At 43.1% G+C, this 20,514-nt stretch overlaps 1 protein-coding gene across 1 annotated transcript in view; it reads right to left on the bottom strand.

Annotated features, from left to right (window-relative positions):
* Window positions 1-17,271, bottom strand: part of LOC308282771 (nucleosome-remodeling factor subunit BPTF-like) — a gene marked incomplete at its 5' end in the record, with an annotated part of 44,795 nt that extends 27,524 nt beyond the window's left edge. Inside the window, 9 exons of the mRNA XM_080723160.1 lie at window positions 48-179; window positions 2,318-2,676; window positions 5,355-5,437; window positions 5,550-5,738; window positions 7,844-8,020; window positions 8,815-8,967; window positions 11,189-11,409; window positions 14,149-14,971; window positions 16,704-17,271. Coding sequence (XP_080579286.1) covers window positions 48-179; window positions 2,318-2,676; window positions 5,355-5,437; window positions 5,550-5,738; window positions 7,844-8,020; window positions 8,815-8,967; window positions 11,189-11,409; window positions 14,149-14,971; window positions 16,704-17,271 — 2,705 coding nt within the window. The remainder of the gene's footprint in view (window positions 1-47; window positions 180-2,317; window positions 2,677-5,354; window positions 5,438-5,549; window positions 5,739-7,843; window positions 8,021-8,814; window positions 8,968-11,188; window positions 11,410-14,148; window positions 14,972-16,703) is intronic.
* Window positions 17,272-20,514: the final 3,243 nt, after the last annotated feature.

Genomic DNA, 20,514 nt, shown 5'->3' with positions numbered 1-20,514 from the left:
AGAGCTAAATCGATTTTCCTGTGACACATTCAAGATTGTTTGATTACCTTGTGTGTCCGAGAGAATCCTTCCACACTGGCAACATGACCACTGGTTTGATGGCACACTCCAGTATGGCCAGGGCCAACGCAAACTCCCTGGCCTTACTGCACATCTGGACTGCTTTGTTCCAGTTGGATCTGGAGAAATATACAAAGAAATATGAGTCAATAACATAGCATAGAGTTGCAGACTTTCTTCCACTGTGTACTGCCACATTAGAAAATGTGACAAGTTCTATTTTTCAAAGAGGGATAGGCAGTTCTAGAATGCTGACATTTTGCATGTCAAGTACTGTATCAAAAGTCATCTACAAATTAATGTATTTGTGCCTGTGAATGGTGGTGTGGATTACAAGCTTAGCTCAAAACACACACAGAACTGTTGGAGAGAGCACTCGGGTTGGTGACCCGATAGTGTGTCGTCGACCACATACGCCCCCAGTTCAATACAGACAACAGACATTGTAGGCAAAGACTTCCCTCTCTCTGCCTTCAGTTTCCTGTCTCTCTACCATCCTAAATCTAAATAAAGCAAAACGTATATACTAAACCACTTAAGCCCTATACTCTAATACCCAATCTATAAGCTCACAAGGCATCATATTGTGATGTGTTGTAAGGTTGTATATCCATTTTCAAAAAATGATGAATGTCTGCATGCCCAAAGTAGGGACACCAGGGTTGAAATATTTCAAAATAAAGAAGGCATGGGAATCTTTGTTTACCACCGTTTCGCTCTCAACTTTCCACTCGTCACACACACAGAAGGGCATCAACAAGCCTGATTGTCCTTTTATTTCCTTAAAGTTATACTATGTAACTTTTTTTATAAAACATATCTTAAAATTGTCCTAACTATTAAATCGCTAAAGTTTTAGAACCCCCACTCTGTTAACTCATTAAAAGCCTCAGACATTAACGGATTATAATATCCAGAGTGCCTCCCACCCCCCCCCCATTCACGGCCGTTCTCTTATTTTGTCTTATTTTGAAGGCCACCGGAAGTACTTCCGGTCTGGCGTCATCGGATCCTTCGACTGAACCGATCATTGTTTATGTGGAGCCATGCTGGATCGGCTCGTAGCGTTTATACATGTGTTTTATAAGCGAGCATCTGCCTCCATCTTCGCTTCTAAAGTGTAGTTTTGAGATAATGGACATTAAAGATGAGGCGGCCCGTCCACCTCAATGTTATGGGATGACTATTGTGTGCTCGTGGAGCCGTGATGATGACAAATCAGCGCGGATTTCGTCTCCGGAGCGTCGGCCATTGTACTAGGTATTTTTACTCGCCGTTACAGTAATATATTACTTTTCCCGCGACATCGCGTGGATGGCACTATAGATACTCTATTACTTTTCCCGCGACATCGCGGGGTTGGCTTTTAATGAGTTAATTTCAGCTCCCAAAGCCTTTTCTTTATATGTGTTCTACTGAGCCCTGGTGGCCGTGACCGGGGCTGTTTTTCCCGGCAAAATTACGTCATATGCATCATTCTGTACACGTGTCTCCCTACCGGCCAATCAAAGCCCAGATCATACACTGCCGAGCTCTTCAGGAAACTACACTGCAGTGTTTACACTGGGCTAGGAGTCTAGCATGTAGCTCCCCAACCGCTGCTCGTAGAGGGACACGGAAGACCTCTATGGATAGGTCTCGGCGAGGCGAGGCGGACGCGGTGGTCTGAATGCCCGGTCCGCGGCGAAAAACGGCCAAAAAAAGCAGACGCGACCGCGGTTTGCTCTACTGCTACTGACCACTAGTTGAGCAACTTACACAGTATAGCTTTAAATCATTTTTATGTTTTTCTTATTCTTTCTGTGACGCGCAAATCGGTTGCACCTTCTGTATGAAAAGTGCAATATAAATAACCTTATTTTGGTACATTTTGTGTAAAAGATTTTTTTTTACGTTTTTAAATATATTTTTTAAAGTATCTCCAAGCTTACGATGTGACACCGCTATTTTTGCCATTTGTCATGAGAACAAAGCATATCGTCGTCGTCGAGTGGAAACCTCGTATCTCCAAGTTTTAAATGTGTACGTTCTTTCGCAAAGTAAAGCCCTGCATCATACAAGGCCGTCGCACAAAAGTAGTGAAAACAGCAGATCTACACGCACACAACGCCTCGCGGTGCGACGCGTTGTGTGGTTGCAGATCGGCTGTTTTCACTAGTTTAAATCATCTTTAAAATGATAAATGCAAAACGAACGGTTTTGGACATACATGTTTTTCACCCGACAACGACGATATAGTGGTAAAAAGATAGCCCACCTGTGTGATGCCCAGTTGGGGTGCATGAAGGGCCCAGGGACGTTGCTCTCCAGCTGGATGATGGTGAGGCGCAGGGTGGAGGTGGTCAGCGCCCTGGAGCCGTGGATGGAACCGTTCCACTTGAACTCAGAGGCTGTGGTTAGGCTGAACTTGTGAGACAGGTGGCGCCTCTTGTCGTGGTCCTCGCGGTGCTGGTGCTTGTTGAGGGCCAGGACGTTGGTGCTGTACTGGTTATGGTACACCCTGTATTTACCCTCCTGACCCAGCTTGAAGAAGTTGTTCAAGCTTGCCTTGGTCGCCGCGTCTCTTTTGATTGGACCAGTACGGGAGGCGTCGCCATCGGAGCGTGTGGGAGAGGACTGGAGGAGCACAGAGGCAGGATTACACTGTCTGCGTTGTCTAAAAGTTGCTTTATTAAAGTTGCTGATTATTTTATAATCAATATAATAGATAGTGTGATACAAACATGTACACACTAGGGATGGGACAATAAGAGATATTATCGTTTATCGTGGTAAACACTCACGATAATGGTATGGTGGAGATTTTATTTATCGTCATTCACTGAGACCAATTCACCTTTTATTTGCCGAGCTGAATATTCGGTACCACTTGAACTCTCTATAATTGTGGGCTCGCCTGGAAGGCGAGCACACGTATGTTATCTTCATTATTTATAGTCAGTCAGTCAGTATCTCCTCAAAACTTTGGCGCGATTCATCTCCTAAACGCTTACACCTTTAAACACCATTCAAATTTTTATGTGTTCAGCTTACTGAGGACACGTGTGCTTGTACTTTTGGTTTTGAAATGTTTTGTAGTTTAATTATAAAAAAATAAAAATGTTTAACTTTAAGCATCCAATGCATTTCCAATGGGTTTACTGAGTGGGGAGAGAGTGAGACAGGGGAAAGGGACCCATGTTTATATTAAGTCGCTGTGGCTGCAATATTCACACTTCAGATATGCTATTTATATCAATGTGTTCACACAGGTCTGCTTTCTGATTTGATCCAAATGTCTAAGCTGTGTGATGTATAAAACTATAGTTATAGTTAAAACTATAAATAAATGTCCCTATCCACTCTACTGATTGACACAGCTGTGATTAAAGGCTTGGCTGTCATTGGCTGTTCTGTGGTGATGTAGCCTTACATAAGTCGGCCCTGCAGTGACAATGCGAAAGTCTCGGCAGAGACGTCTTAATGTAAGGCTAGTGGTGCTGCAAAGTAACCAAGTACATTTACTCAAGTATATACAAACAAGTACTTGTACCTACAGTACAATTTTTAGGTACTTTTACTCTAATTTCCATTTTTGTTACTTATACTCTACTATAAATACAGCATTTGACAGCTTCAGTTACTTTTTATTTTGCAGATTTTATTATTAATAATAATAATAATTATTAACACGCACGCACGCACGCACACACGCATACACACACACTACTGTTACTGTGTTACTGTGGAGACGTTTGCTTGTATTTGTCTTTGACACATGTTTTGTAGTGTTTTAGAAATTTAACTTAAAAAGAATAAGGTTCCCGGGCGATGGGATTTACAGTATATATCCTAGAACCCGCAGGGACACTCTGTGTGGTTGTCAGGGAGATATCACAACCAATGCGTTTCCAAATCAGACGATCAACCGAAGTGGACCCACCTGGCAAAACCACACCCCAAACACTTTAAAAGCCATGAATTTCAGCCTGTCTGCATTTGAATCCTAGTATATCCCATATGCATTTGGATCAGCATGTCCCGTACTGTATACCAACTTTTACTTTACACTTTTGTTACTTATACTCCACTGCAATTGCATTTGGCAGCTTTAGTTACTTGTTACTTTGCAGATTTTATTATTAATACAAAACATACGGTAGATGAATCACTTAATACTTTGTCTAATTGTAAGAAGCTGATCTACAATGTGACATTGCGACATGTTGTGATCTTGTAGATCTGCTGTTTTTAAAAAGCTTGTCAATATTAGGACCATCTGCGTACTATTACTTTGATGTGGTTTGCTGGTTTGCAAAGTGTAGTTCAGGGACCCCTAGGACACACACACACACACACACACACACACACACACACACACACACACACACACACACACACACACACACACACACACACACACACACACACACACACACACACACACACACACACACACACACACACACACACACACACTCTACTGGTCTCGAACTTTTGTTGTTGGTTACCCGTCCACATTATATTTTAATTTTATTTTGATTTAATTGTCCATACCGTTAAAGGACCAGGTCACCTCTGGGACAACCAGATCTTATTTTATTGTTGTGTGGGACACGATCAACACAATCCTGTAATTTCTTGTGTTCAATCTGTGTTTTTAGATATTTTAGTATTTCAGCATGCTACAACTGGTCATATGATGCTTTGTAGCATGATATTGCATCATCTCATGCATCATATGATGCAAAATGCATCATATGACCAGTTGTAGCATACTGAAATACTAAAATATCTAAAAACACAGATTGAACACAAAGAATAACTCAACATTGTGTTGATCGTGTCCCCACACAACAATAAAATAAGATCTGGTTGTCCCAAAGGTGACCTGGTCCTTTAAGTTCATGTAATAACACTGCTTGTCTACATTGTATTTGCATTACCATTTTACGTCAGTAAAATTAAAGAGAGCATTGCCTGGGAACTTGACACTTTTACTATTATGGTTTTGGGTTGGAAGCGAGCCCACACTGTTTCGAAGGAACAGTTTTTCTAGTTGGTAAAGGTACTTATAATATACATACTTGATACAGTATTTTTTTCACTCTATCAAATATCTTGACGCGTTGTGAGCTTGTAGATCGGCAATTTTTTGGCAAATGTTCCACCCCAGGATAATGGATTTTGATTATCGTGCTATTATCGTAAATCTCGATTTCTTTGGTCACAATAATAGTAATATGACATTTTCAAATCGTCCCATCCCTAGTACACACACGCAGGTGCACATACACAAGCCATGCATGCCTCACCTCTTTGCTGCCTCCGGACGTATCATTATTTGACTCTCGTCCAGCCACCGTTTTATCACTCTTTGCCTTCTCATGTTGCTCTGCTGGTCACAGAAGACAGTATAGAAAAACGATATAATTGATTCATACAGTGGGACAATCAGGCCCATTTCATACAAAATGGTAAAAAAAGAGTTGGTCTTTCTTCAGGTTTACCTGTGCCAACCTGGCTGGTGGTGGACGACGAACAGGAGGATCTGTCGCCCAGGTCCGGCTCGTCTGGTCTCTTGATGGCCACGGTGCCAGGCGCCCCGCTGCCAACACTGTTCTCTTCTGCAGGCCCCTGCTGCTTGCTCTGGGCAGGGGGCTTCCCCTCACTGCAAGCCTCCGCTTCCACATCTTTATCTACAGACGAGAAGACGGGAACACCTGAAAACATCGGTTGAAAAAAGGAGGAAAAAATACTAAGCCTCAGGGGGCTGGGATCGAAAATATTAAAGCATGCACCATTATCACCGGCAGCAGGCTCTGTGTGAAAACTCCAGCTGTGTGAACGACAAAAGGCAGGAGATGTGCCCACGACATGGAAGCAAGGATATGGGCTGACACAAACAGATTCAAAGCACCACACCTCTGAATATGTGTGGGGAAAATGAGTCTGAGCAGATGCCCCGCCTGCTCCTTAACGATAATGCATATTATATAATAATTAGCATAGTGCACCACCAAAGTGCTTAATCAGTAAATGTTTAACAGACAAATAAGCGCTTTGGTGGCCCAGGAGGCCAGATAATACTAGAACTCCTCTAGCAAGCATAACCTACAGTATACAATCTAAGCACAAGTTGTGCCCTTATTGCGATGCAATATTAAGCCGGGGACACATTTTGCTGTTTGGGAGGGGCTTACAGTACATGTACAGTATGTATCAACATATTTGTTTTGTAGGCTAATTTCAGATTTAGCCCTATTCTATAGGTTAGGCCTAAATGGGCTAAGACACCAGCTCTGCCCCTAAGCTGTTAAAGTAGAGAATCTTCCACATTGAGTACAATACAGTATATACAAGACTTTGTAGTGGAGGCAGCAGGCAGGGCATCTGGCCATGGAGCCTTTTATTCCGGCAATAGTAAACCAGACTATTTCCCCACAAATTTGGAATGAGAAGCGGCTGTTGTAACCGAGTTAGTGTGGTAGAACCTGCCAGGGATGCTAACCACCACCCTGCCTAAAGCTGCCTTTTCAAAGAATCTGAGCACAAGAGGCAGGGTGAATTATGTGGAGGATGAAACCAAACAAGAGATGAATGCAGCTTGAGAATGAATAGAGCATGTAGGTGGTAAAATGGCTGCTCAGCATAACAGCTGTGAGTCTGTGCTTGCCTTACAGTGGGCCAAATCGCATTTAATGGAACAGAAAATAGATAGCTCAGGGTCCAGCTGGAACAACTAAAGATGAGGAGAAAAGGTCCTGCTTATCCAATTAGATGTCTAATCAAGATGATAACAGGTGCACTGAAAAGGAAACAAAGGGGAAGAAATATCTAGAAAATAGACTAATAATGAGCACTTTAGTTTTTGTAAAACTAAGCAAGAGACACAGTAAAACAAGAACAACTCCCGTATATTATATAAAATTAAGCAACAGTAAAAACACGCTTAATGCAACTGGAGAACAACAGCCAGGGCAAGAACTTGACAACATTGACATTCAAGACTATTTCTGATGTCTTAAAATGCAGGGTCGAGTTAGGTGACAGACACTATATCCACAGATACCATCTTAAAATCAAAATGAAGGTCCATTGGTTCAAAACGCCATTACTAAGTAATAGTGTACTCAAACTATTGGTCTCACTCTCAAATAGCTATAGACAACAATCAAGTTAGAGTGTGTGTGTGTGTGTGTGTGTGTGTGTGTGTGTGTGTGTGTGTGTGTGTGTGTGTGTGTGTGTGTGGTGGTGTGGGGGGGGGGGGGCACATACAGTAAGTGTAGTAGTGTTTGAGTAACCAGAGAAACACAAAGCATGGAAAGGCCATTGACCATTTTCAGATGAAATGTGCTTGGTGGAAGAGCGCAAGCAGGCAGATGATGATGCACACATACATACAAGACATGGAGATGTGTGAACTAATGAATAATCCACAAATCAATCGACTGAAAATGTAGCAAATAAAGTTTGAATAATCCTGTATCCTTCAAAACATTCTATTATGTACCATTTTATAACTTCAACAAAATGTGATTTTATAATATGACATTTTATATTTTTGTCTGCTGTATAAATAAATATATTAAGCAATTTCAGAATGTCAGATTTGGCTTTTAGATAACTTAATACTTAATTTACCACCATTATATGGTCTAAATATATCATATAGAATGATCAAGAAAATGAACGACAGATTCATCGATTATGATCATTAGTTGCATGATGAACAGAATGAGCACAGATGCATTATAGGATGTCTGGACAGGGGGTTGGGGCTGGACAGGGGTTTCCCAGGTACCTGTACTGTCCTGCTTGGGGCCAACAGAGGACGCCCCACTCTCCAGGCTCCCAGTGGGGGTGGGCCGGATCCCCTCAGCAGATTCAGGGGTCTGGTCTTTAGAGACGGCCGAGTCCTGGGAGGCTGAGCCAGGATTAGAGGTATCGGCCTCTTCTCCGGGAGGGGGGAGTTGGACTGCTGTGGAACAAGTAAGTCACACTTAGCATCAGTCACCTCAGAGTACCATTATACAAGTTGTGGTGCTACCGTGCTAAACAAACTTCATACAGCCCTCACACAGTCCGACAATAAGGACTGCCAGATTTCACAGGCATGTAAAAAAAGGACAAATCTCGCGAGGCAACGCCTGGAAAATGGAACAGTGCGGCAGGCGAGGCGTGAACGCGCTTGACGCCGCCGGTGTGGGTATGTTCATTGAAAATAATGGGGGCGGCTGTTTTGACATGTGCCGTCCGCAGTCGGTGTGTGCCCCCCTTTAGTCATTCAGTTTACAGTGGACTTGCTTAACACATACCCTGCCATTTAACAATACCTTCGTACTCTCATATGCCCCTGTCTCCATAGACTTCCATGTAATTCATAGTGCACGGATCATGCACACCCATGCCTAGATAATGCACCACGTGTGTCCACATTGCTCACAGCTTTCAAACATCCGAATGGAAATCCGTTCAGGCATTCATGAGTTAGCAGCCATTATGTTTTCCTAAAATGTAAACAAAGATGGCTGCCATGTTTGAAAGATGGGGTTGCTATGGGGGTTAAACATGCAATTTCGCGATTGCTATCATGCCTACTACATTTGTTGGGGTCAAAAAAAATGTTGAAAAAAAAAAAAAAAAAAGATTCTCGGGACTATCGGGCCTGGCAGGGAAAGACATTGAAATAATCTCGGGACTATCGGGCCTGGCATGCAATGAGTTAAAGACAGACATTAAAGGGTCTAACTAACACTGTCATCCACCTCCTACCTTGTGAGCCAGTATCTTCCTTGCAGCCCGGCTCTGTTTGTATTCCACCGTCTGCCTGTGAGGCCGACTCAGAGGGCATCTTTTCTGTCTTGGCAGGGGCTGCTGCTGCTTGCTGTGCCTCTTGTTTGACCTTCAAACTAGCCATGATCTCTTCTACAAGTAAAAGAGGAAAACAAAATGTTAACTTTATCTACTCAGACAAGTTGAAGTTGGCATTTACCACATTTATGCCATTTGTTTAATTTAACATTTACTGAAATGTTCTTAGATTGGTGTGCACTAGCTGGGGTTTTGGAGGGATGGGAATGTTCTCTGAAAAAGCATCTACTCAAACAAGTTTAAGTAGTCGTCTCAGAGACGAGGATAAAACCAGGCTTAGCAGTAGCCCCTTTCGGGACCCTGTTTACCTTTTTACCTAAGCGTGAGTCAGTGTGTGTGTAGCTTTGTTATTATCTATGCATCTATGCGTGTATGTAGCCTGAGCATGCTGCAATACCGCTGGTGACCAAGTGGCGCTGTTGCGTCACACAAACACACATGCACACGCAAACACACAACCCTGAAATGAACTGCTACACACACACACGGCCACACACACACACACACGCACCACCGCTCACTTCAAACTTGGTTTGATTTTTGTATTTGGGAAGGCGGTAACCAGGGATCTTAAGTTCCAGCCACTCTTCCTAGTATGCATGGGTACCACTGTCTGGTCACAGACAAATATAACGTCGCTCAAGTGTTGCTGAGATTCGTCAAAGATACAAACAAATGCTACTGCAGAGAAACGTGTGTGAATCGGTGCTCATCGGCGTTGCCCTTAATTATTTTTAACCTATTTTTGAAATGTAGCTTCTCTTCCTCACTTCCCATGTCCCGCGCTAGATATGCACTCACATTTGCTGGGTATTGGCACCAGTGCACTCACAGTGCATATCTGATGTGTACAAGAAACAACAGAACAGATTATTTTTAAGCTGTTCATTGTTTTGCGGTTATTTACATAAATATTAACATAAAACATTAAAGATGTCAAACACACATTTGATATTTCAAATAACACCTCATGAATATGTCCGTTATGAAACTGACTCTCTTTCCCGCCACAAAGCATCTGACAGAGGAATCCAAAACAAGGAACTGGAGCAGAACGCAGTCGCAGGCCTTCATCTGATAACATGCTGCCAAGAACATTGTGGCTCAATGTTAACCCTTTCCTTGCTAAATCTATCAAACAGAAATAGTTACAAAAATCTATAAAATATGATAGACAGGTGTCCCTGGTTGTTCTACGGTGTACTACCAACCATTACGATAAATCTTGAAATGGCCTGAATAAGTGATTGTCTCTAAAAGCTAACTGATGTGCTGTCTTCTAACCAATGTTATAGGGTTTTTTTTATGTTCTGAATAAAGATTCAGGGCAGCAGCTGACATTTCTGTGTCAACTGTCAAAGTAGCAGTGCACTACCTGAGGGGAAAGGTAGCCCTGCGATATGGAGCCTTTATAGAAGCCAGTACATGTAGGTGTAGGCTATACATGTTCAGTCATGTATACCCTCATCTAATGTTACAGTCAGATCAGAGACCATTCTATCGCCTTGTAGAATATAAACTACATTTATAAGCATTGTTGCACAACAAAATACAGGGCTATTTGATTAATGATGGACAATGATTAGAGGGATACTTCGCTTTCAAAGAAAATAAACACTAAAAAAGTATATAGAAATAAATTAAAATGGTAAGTTGGAAGGTTTTTCGAACTCGAGGTGCATTTCACCACCAGTCATCAATCTTGAGGTCCATTTGTGTGCTAAAACTCAGTCTTCTTGAAGTGAAATTCTGAAAACAAAGTATGCTCTTCGGTCTTCGCCTAGGTAACTGTGGATGAAACCATTAGCCTTCTGGCTTGATTGGAATTCACCAAGAACTGTCTGTATTTCTGGCTTTATTTAGATGGGACAGTAGAGAGACAGGAAATTTAGAGGAGTTACATTGCATTTCCTTCCCTCAATTTCTATAGCTGGAATCAAATGAGGGATGTTGCGATTATGTGGTCGGCACAGTATATGGCCAGCTACCAGGCAGGCATCCCACCAAGACATGTCCAATGGGTGTTAGATAAACTGCCTAGATAAACTGCCTTTGGAAGGTTTACAAAATCAAATCGTGTGTATCTTTTATCTTGAGATCCACAGTGGATCTCAGACTTCACATGGGCAGCCTGTGAGTTATCTATGAAGTCAGTTGTCTATGACATATCTATGACCCCAAATTTGGGCAATAAAAAAAAGTCCTTCTGTAATTTCCACCTTGGTCACAATAAAAAAATAGAAATAATACAAAAAGATTATATGTGTGTGTGTACCATTGATGGCGGTGAGGTAAGCCCTGTTGTTTCCGCGGGCCTTGTTGGTGAGGTCCTCTGTGATGTCCATGTGTTTGTGCACCTCGTCCTTCATCTCTTCCAGTGTGGCGCACAGGTCCGCCTCCCAGTAGGTCTTGTCCATGACGTTCAGCAGCTCGTTCAGCTGAGCCTTGGTGCTGTAGTACCAGATCTTCTTCCTCTCCTGTTCCCCCTCTTCCTCACTGGGGAAAGAGCAGTGTGATGAGTAAAACAAATCACCTCTGCCTCACAAATCAAACCCATATCAAAGTCAATAAAAGGGGCACCCCTGGCCTAATGGTACCACATAGGCATTGCCACATAGGCATTGATGCCTGACGACGTCGCCAGTTCTATTCCCGATCCGGACGACCTTTGCCACATGTCACTGCCCATCTCTCCCTATTACCCGTCAGTCTACCTTCCTATCAAATAAAGGCATACAAAAAAAAGTCAATAAAAGTGGCAATAATTAAATGGGGTCTTTTAGGCTAATTTCAAGCCATTATATTCCTTTTTCTGAAAGTGCACTGGAGTGAGTAGCTTTGCATGATTCACAGTTCACAAAAATCCAACATAATGGAAATAAGGAAAAGCATACTATTAAGACGCCTCAGGGCGACATGGGTTTGCCCATAGACCGTATACACGTCTACACGCGGACACGCTGTGACGTTTCTCATGGTAAACTGGGACCTTCGGTCCCAACTAGATCCCCCTTAAAGTTGTGTCATTGTATCCAGTGTATTTGGTCCTGGTATTTTTAAAGAACGATAAAGATTGGAGTGATAGCAGTACTCGTACTGTGAACTCAAATAAAACACAGCTTCACACAATGTCTCAATTCTCTAACAGTAACACCAATCATTTTGACAACCACACAGTGAATTAATTGTCTTGTTTTGGTTTGTACAGCAGTTATGACAAGATTATTTGTGTGGCTTTGGGGGGAAAAAAAGAAGAAAAAGATCTGCTTCGGAATGATAGATAAAAAGAACAAAGTGTCTCAAGAAACAACCCTAATTCCTAGAGGGGTGCGAAGGTACCATCTTGGCACAGGCAGGCAGTAGCAATGTGCATGACCACACTTAGAGTTGTTGCAGCAGATCGCCAGGCTATGGATAAAAGGAGAGTCAAAGACAGAGCTGTTGAGACTCTGTTAAGACTCTTTTGAGGTTATATTCTCCTAGTGATGTAATAAACCGTTTAGCTCTAGCAGAAAGTTAAACATCCTATTTGATAATTGTGGGATTTTTACCTGTAAGGCTGTGTCTAGTAAAAGATGTTGAATTAAATATGGTTTAAATAACATTTACCGTAGGCTAAATGTCACTATAACAAAGAAGTAGTCACCAGCACACAAGAAATATCCTTTTCACATGGTTTATTTACCTCTCAGGACAGAGAACAACGTACGCGTTTCCAACTGGTTGGTCTTCCCCCAACCAGGTCGAAAAGTGTATGTAACCATGTGAAAAGGATATTCCTTGTGTGCTGGTGACTTCTTCTTTGTCTCATGTTATCACTATCATTGAGCCGTGCACCGACTTTATTTAATTTGGAGTGTTGCAGGCTTTCTGCTCTGTTGCAGTCTCTTTCTCTAAATGTCACCGTATAGCTACAAGGGCTGAAGTACCCCAAAAACAAATGAAAGAATGAGTGCTATGTCTTGTGCCATTGATGTTCAAATTCACTACTGGGGTGTGGGTAGGTGACCAGAGCATCAACCACTGAACCAAGCATCCCTGGTTTGAGTCTGACTGGAGACCTGTGTTTTATCTTTCCTCCTCTATGCTCTCAGCTTCCTATATCAACAATCTCATATCTACTATTGATATTAGGTAACCCAAAAAAGTAAAAGATTTTCTACTACTTTTGTTTTCCTTCTCAATCATCTTGAAAGCAACTTTGCCTAAAATAAACAAATTCTCAGTTTCTCACTTGCATTTTAATAAATGTATGCATTCATTAGTAATGAAAAGCACAAACATGTATGACATGCTCATTCATTCATTCATTCAAAAGATGTCTGTAACTAAAAGCACGTTTTCAGAGAGCCAAACTGCAGGAAGACAGGGGAAATTTTGAACTTCCCCTCATGTGAAAACGCCCACTGATCTTGTGTGGCGTTCGAAATGTTATGGCAAGCTACATGGTAATTTTGCCTGGGAGAATAACGTTGTCTGCCATCACTACCAAATGAATCAACCTGTTAACCAGATGCCAGATTCTGTGAGTGAAACAAGCGACCAGGTCAATGAAACTATAAGCCCAAAAGAAGCGACCAGTTTCACCAATTGAGCTCTATTACATTAGTTATTTTCTAAAAGAATGTTGAAAGCAAGGCCAAATAAGCAACTACACTTCTGAAACAAGCCCAAACTAAAGCAACCCACAACTAGCAACATTATAGGAAAACAGGATCAAAGTAGCTTATAACGAGCAGACCTGGCAACACTGGCATACAGTAACTACAGTCATCGTCGGCTGGGGGGAAAAAAAACGTTTTTGTGTGGAGTCACTTTAAGGTGGAGTATGTTGCAATAATCAAATGTATGTAAGTGTCAAAACAAATGCACATCTGTAAATCCATTTGATTCATCCTCTGCCATGTGGCCTTTTATTTTGACTCTGCTGGTTCAGAGTAGTCAGTATAGACAGGTCTCTGCTGCTGGAAAGAGTAAGGGACAATTTTAAGTACAAACTCATTCCAGCTGCTTAAATGAGTGCACCCAATTACAGCCAGGACGGTATGACGATATAATCCAGAGGCGTACGTGACAGAATCTTTCTACATTTTTTAACCCAGAGCAGGGCTACTGTTTGCGGAAATGGGCCTCAACAATACACATTTGAGACGGGGCTAGAAACAATTGCCATCTCACAAAATGGTCCTGACCTGTCCTGTACACATCATCTACCCAGGAAGGGTTTTCACTTACACAATGATCCTTCGGTTTAGGAACCAGTACTGCCTCTGGTGCCGGTCATATCCAATGGGCTCCTGGCGGATGTAGGGCTTGTTTTTCTGCATCTCTGTTACACAGTCTGTGACACCGGGCACATTGTGCGCCACGCAAATCTCACACCGCCACTCGTCCTCCGGGACCGCCGGCAGCGGTGGTTTCACGCACTCCAGGTGGTAGACGGCCGAGCAGGTCTCGCAGCACAGCAGATCGCCCAGACGGTGGCAGACGCGACAATGGTCATCGTGCAGTATCACCCCCTCAAACATCAGCTCCTCGCGGGCGATGTTGGTGGTGAGGAACTGGTCGACCAGGAACTGCAGCACTTTGATCTTGCTTTTCAGCGGCCCATAGGGGTATTCGTCCACCTCCTGGTAGGGCAGGACGTGGTGATACTCGCGGTCACTCTCACAGTACGCCCGCACCACCTCGGGCCACGTCATGCCGTCAATGAAGTACAATGTGGAATTAACGCTGTCCTTGAGGTCGACGGGCCCAAAGGTGGTGTTGGAAGTGTCTTCCTCACGCAGGATGAGCTTGAGCAGGGCGATGTGGGTCTCCGCCATCAGTGTGCACTGCTCCTGACCCATCAATGCCGCACAGAAGTCCTCAAAGCGGAACGGGGAGAGGCGAAGCACTGTGCCGAAGTTGCGCAGCACCTCGTAGATGGAGGAGACATTGAGGAGCTCCTCACTAGGCACCAGCAAATCCTCAGAGGTCTCCGGAAGCTCAAGAGGTGGGATCTCCTTCTCCTCCAGGATAGGAGTACGAGGTCGGGGAGCCTGTGACTTCCTCCTCCCTGTGGGATGAGGAAAGATCAGCAAACCATGATTGAAAGACTAATAGCCATACGACATAACTGCATTTTAAGTACAACTGACTTTTAGTAATAAATATTGCTACACATGGAGAATATCATGCTTTTTGATCACATTATTAAAATGTCCCTGCCACTAAAAGGTAGTTAACACTATCCATGAACTGTGTGATGTTCCATAAGATTTGATCGCTTTAATTTACAGATTGATATAGACCACATGGCCAGTGTGTGGTCAGGGAAGTGTGACAGTGACTCCATCCTCCATAATCTGCAAAGATAATCTGCTATTACTAGCCAATACAATAGATCATGTGTTATATTATTATAACATAGCTATCACTTAGTATCACACAGTATTGCAGGTGACACAACACAACCCATATGCTGTCGATAAATTAATGGACAACGCGTTAGAATGTTCCAACTTTAACTTCTAGCCAAATGCTGCAATTGGTACACATCACATGCTAAGCTATGGAGTTAGCTTAGGTGCTGTCATCATTTCACGGAAGTTCATTTTGCGCCATGCTATTGCTACTAGTTAAATTGTAGTCATGATTAACAACTAGAATGTGTGGGTAGCTGGCAATACATAGTGCGCTCAGCATGCACATCTATAACGTTACGCTGCAGTGTTACCTAACGTGTTCCTATTGCCGTCTGCAGGATGTAAGCAGACAGCATGAGCTAACGTTAGCAGGCTAACGGTTAGCCTTTAGCTCTGAATGATAATTACCCAGATTGGACATTGCATGTTCTAGTAATGATGCAGATGCTAGAATAACACATCATTTGCACAGAGGTTCGTGTCAACAAGACAGTGCTTGCACACGTTAACGTTAATTCCAGCTGCAGCATTCTGGATGTTAAGACTGAGGCCTGTGTTTGTTGTGCATTCTCCATTTTGAACAATACAGTTCCCTGCATTGTCAAAGAAAAGGAAAAAAATGTAATAACTTAAGCACACTGGGCAACGTTTGAGGTGCACCTCATTGGGATTAGGAGGTGGTCCCGTGGGGGCCACTTCATCATCATGTTTATCAGTGGTGGGAAAAGTACTCAAATGTTTTACTCAAGTAAAAATATCAATACTGCAATATAGAAATAATGTGTTAAAATAGTAAAAGTCCGAAATTCAAAATGTACTTGATACAAAATTATTGGTATCAAAATGTAGGTCTACTTACAAAACGTAAGTACACAAGTAGAAAGTACTAATATCATTATGCAGAATGTCCCATTTCAAATAAAATGTATAAAAAATATTTTGAAAATGGCCGAAATGCATATAGGGCATAAGTGGTTAATGTATGTTTTGTAATAATAATACAAAATATCTACAAAGTAATAACTAAAGCTTTCAAATAAATGTAGTGGAGTAAAAAAAGAACAATATTTGGATCCGAAATGTAGTGGAGTAGAAGTAAAAGTATTGGGATCTGGAAATACTCAAGTAAAGTACAAATACCTCAAAACTGTACTTACAGTACAGCAGCACATAGTAAATCTACTTAGTTACATTACACCAGTGGTTCTCAAAGTGGATTCTGTGGGATCCTTTAAGGGGGTCCTTCTGACAGTATACAGATGGAACAGGGTCCTTTGGTTCCATTTGAGCACTGTCAGAGTTTAGAGGAGAGACCTGACATTTGAACGTTTGAGAACCACTGCATTACACAACTGGACATCATCATCATCATTGTTTGTTTACCTGGAGTGCCCAGGCTCTTGAAGCTGCTCTCCGTGCAGCAGCTAGCAGCATCCCCATCCTCCTCCAGCAGAGGATCGTCCAGGCAGTCAGTGTCTTCCTCCTCCTTGAGGGCCTCGTCCTCCTCCGATGCGGGCTCCTCCACAAACTCCTCTTCCTCCTCGGATCTCAGGCTGACAGCATCGTCGTCCTCGTCGCTCTCGTGGTCATCGTAAACCACCGTTCTTTTGGAGGCAGCCCTCCGCCTTCCTCCTCCTCCACCTCCACCACCACTACTACCACTACCAACTCCACCACCACCCCGACCTCCTCCTCTGCCACCTCCTCTGCCTCCTCGCTTTCCCCTGCCTCCACGAGCGGACGAGCCCGGTCCCCCTCTCCCCCTGCCGCGTTTAGCTCTGGTGGTGGTCTCCCGCTTGGGGCTGTCGATGTCCTCATCGCTGTCCCCCCTGGGCCTGGCGGGCTTCAAAGTATTCCTGGGTCTCAGACCTCGCACAGGTGGAGGTGGAGGCGGCGTCGGTTCTTCTTCTGATGATAGAGGTTTGGGCGGCCTGCCCCGTCTCCCTCTCATGATAGGCGAAAGCTATTATTTCCTATCTTCAATGTTTGCGCTGGCCTAGCCTACCGCGGATACGAGCGAAAGTGGGGTCCCCCGAAAGGTTGGGAAGGGCGGATGTTCGGAACACACGGTCCCGCAGGGCCCACGGTGTTGTTTTTGGGTGAGAAAGCTCAAAACGATAGCCCGGCGTCCCGTCTCGGTTCGCACAGAGCCGCCATTTTTCTTTCTCCTCTCGCTCTCTCCAATGCATGAAAAAACAGAAGGCATACCGTGGTCACGTGATCACACACAGTTCTTTCAGTTGACCGACATGTAACAAATACAATATTACATTTGTTAATCTGACTGAGGCTCTGGTGTGTATTACATTCGCATAAGTCACATTGTATCAATGTTTATTCATTTTATTGTATTGCTATTGAAATACTGATACTATTTTATTTTTTATATCGGCATGGCAGATGGCACTAATTTGTTACTTTGAAATATCCGCAAGCAACTCTTGGATATGATAGATCCTATTTCTATCTGACATGTAGTGTTGGCAACCAACCCTTGACAGCCCAGGCATATTCCACATGGAAAAGTCCAATTTGATTGTATTAAAAATGACAACATTACAGCTGTACGGAAAGCTATTTGTTTCCACCAGATTGTAATGAGCTACTTTCTGCCAATACATTCTGTGCAGAATCTGATGATTATTTTTCGTGTTGGAGTTTGGAAGCACTAGTTGGATTGATTGATTGATTGAATGAATATTTAAATATGAATATAAATTTGAATATAGACAAAAATGTAGAACAGTAGGCTGCAGCGAAAAGAAAAGTAGTACAGCACAGGAAACACCCCAAAAAAGCACTTAGAGTTGGAGGTCCTTGGTATTCAATTCATGGACATATAAAGTAGCATCAAAAGACATTCAATAATATCATCACAAGTATTTAACACTATTTATGTAGAGTAGGGGGGAAAAGGTGGGGGTGGAGGTCAATTCTCCTGTATGATAAGAGATGTGATAACTACCTCCGCCTCTGGCCTCATGAAAGGTGAGTTTTCAGGGCAGTTTTGAAGGAAGCCAGTGAACTACATGTTTTAAGGGAAGGGGTCAAGGAATTCCACACTTGGGTGGCAGTGCTGTAGAAAGAGAATTTACCCATAATGTCTTATGGGTGTGTACCAGATCTTTACTAAATGAGTCACATTGACTATTCTGAAAGCCATCTTTTGTCGTTTAACCCGATAATAACATGTCCTTGGTTCTAACTCCCTTTGGTCCGATCACCTAAACCTTAACCCTAACCTCAGTAAAACTATGCCCTAACCCTAATCTCAGTAAAACTAACATTGGTGAGTTACTAATTTGCCGCTCCAGCTCAGTGGCCTAGTGGTTTGAGTGTCCACCCTGAGACTGAGAGATCGGGGTTCAAACCCCGGTCGGGTCATACCAAAGACTCTAAAGAATGGGACCCAGTGCCTCCCTGCTTGGCACTCAGCATAATTAAAGGTTGGATTGGGGGCAAGTCCCTGCGATATACTAGCGTCATGTCTAGGGGGTGTAATACTTGTACATCAAAGCTGCCTCACGCTACAGAAACAGGAGATTGGCTCCTGCCCTATGAGCCTCATGGCTCGGCAAGGCTTACTTACTTACTTTAACCTGCCGACGCTGGTGAGTAGCTATAACCTGCCGATGGTGTTCGGACCAACGGGAGTTCGAACCATGGGGCATCCCCGTTTAACCCTGTCTTCTACCCTGAGCCAGCCCATTTTAGGCTATTCATGGGTTGCATTTGTAGTCCTACAACGGCCATATTGAGGACCAACACAGGTGTTCTGATTGGCGTAGAACATTAGTTCTATGCCAATCAGACAAATTGAAACACTGTTGTTAGTCCTCAACATGGCCGTTTAGGACTACAAATGCAACCCATGAATAGCAAAATGTGTGGAAAGAAGGTGGGTCATTGGCCCCAGGTCGAGAAGTAGTCGAATCAGTTTGTTTTGGGAGGTTTGGAGCTTAGTCTTTAGTGTCATTTTGATGTTGGAGTACCAGAAGGTGCTAGCAGGGCTGAATAAGGGCCCCGGCAAGAGACCTGAGGGCACTTTTGTTGACAAAAGTGGAAATTCTACCCAAATATGTTAGCCTGATTTCAGACTCAGCTGACGCTTGAGTCTGACATTGTGCCCCGCCTGAACGATTTACGGGGAGGGACTTTTGTGCGAGCGTGCGCGGGAGTGACCGTGACGCACAGTGATCGTGACGCACCGTGATCACGACGCACGTCACGGCGTGTGTGTGTGTGTGTGTGTGTGTGTGTGTGTGTGTGTGTGTGTGTGTGTGTGTGTGTGTGTGTCTGTCTGTCTGTGCCAGTGACTGCTTCCACACAGAACTGCGACCAGAAACATGTAATCAACATTAAGACCTTCTGGTGAAATCAGGGCGCGTGTGTGTGCCTGCCATGGTGCGGGAGAGTATTTTTTGCAGGTCAGAGTGTATCAAAAAAGCAACTAGGTTAAGCACCGTTGGTCCGACCAGTTTAACATTCACCAGATTAGCATTCACCACCGTCGGAAGGTTAGCATTTCACCAGGTTAGAATTCACCAGCATCGGCAGGTTAGCATTCACCAGGTTAGCATTCACTAGTGTTAGTTTTACTGAGGTTAGGGTTAAAGGACAACTTTGTTGAACAAGGGTTCATATTTTAGATAGTCATTAGAGAATAGAAAAGATGAGGGTTCAAATGTTTTCATTTACTTCTTTCTATCGTTTTAGTGATTTTAAAGATTTAGATTTGCATGCATGCCCCCAGTTTGGGGCATGCATGCAAGTGGCTAAATATGTCTTTTTAGACACAATAACCCTGTTCCCAAGATGACTTATGGAGGCTGGTGTAAATGGTAACAAAGAAATTGCTGGCTTATTGTGTCTAAAAATAATCTTTAAAACAATAGAAAGCAGAAAATGAAAACATTTTAACACTCATCTTTTCTTTTCTCTAACAAAAAAAAAGTTGTCCTTTAAGGTTAGGTTTAGGTGTATCTCCGTCCCCCAGACCTTCGTCACCTCCACACAGCCAATCACAAGCTTCGGTCTGCCTTAGGCCCTTGACTCAGTTGCCTTTTTGATACACTCTGACTGAACGACCTGCAAACAAGAATTGACACAGTCAATATATAAGCTGGTCAGATGGGGGAAAAAAAAGTTTTTTGAAAAAAAAAAAAAAAAAATGTTTTTTGAAAAAAAAAAAAGT

This window comes from Nannobrachium achirus, assembly GCF_963921795.1.
Source record: "Nannobrachium achirus genome assembly, chromosome: 4".
In the NCBI taxonomy this organism is placed as follows: domain Eukaryota; kingdom Metazoa; phylum Chordata; class Actinopteri; order Myctophiformes; family Myctophidae; genus Nannobrachium; species Nannobrachium achirus.
This window is presented reverse-complemented; position numbering and strand designations above follow the sequence as displayed.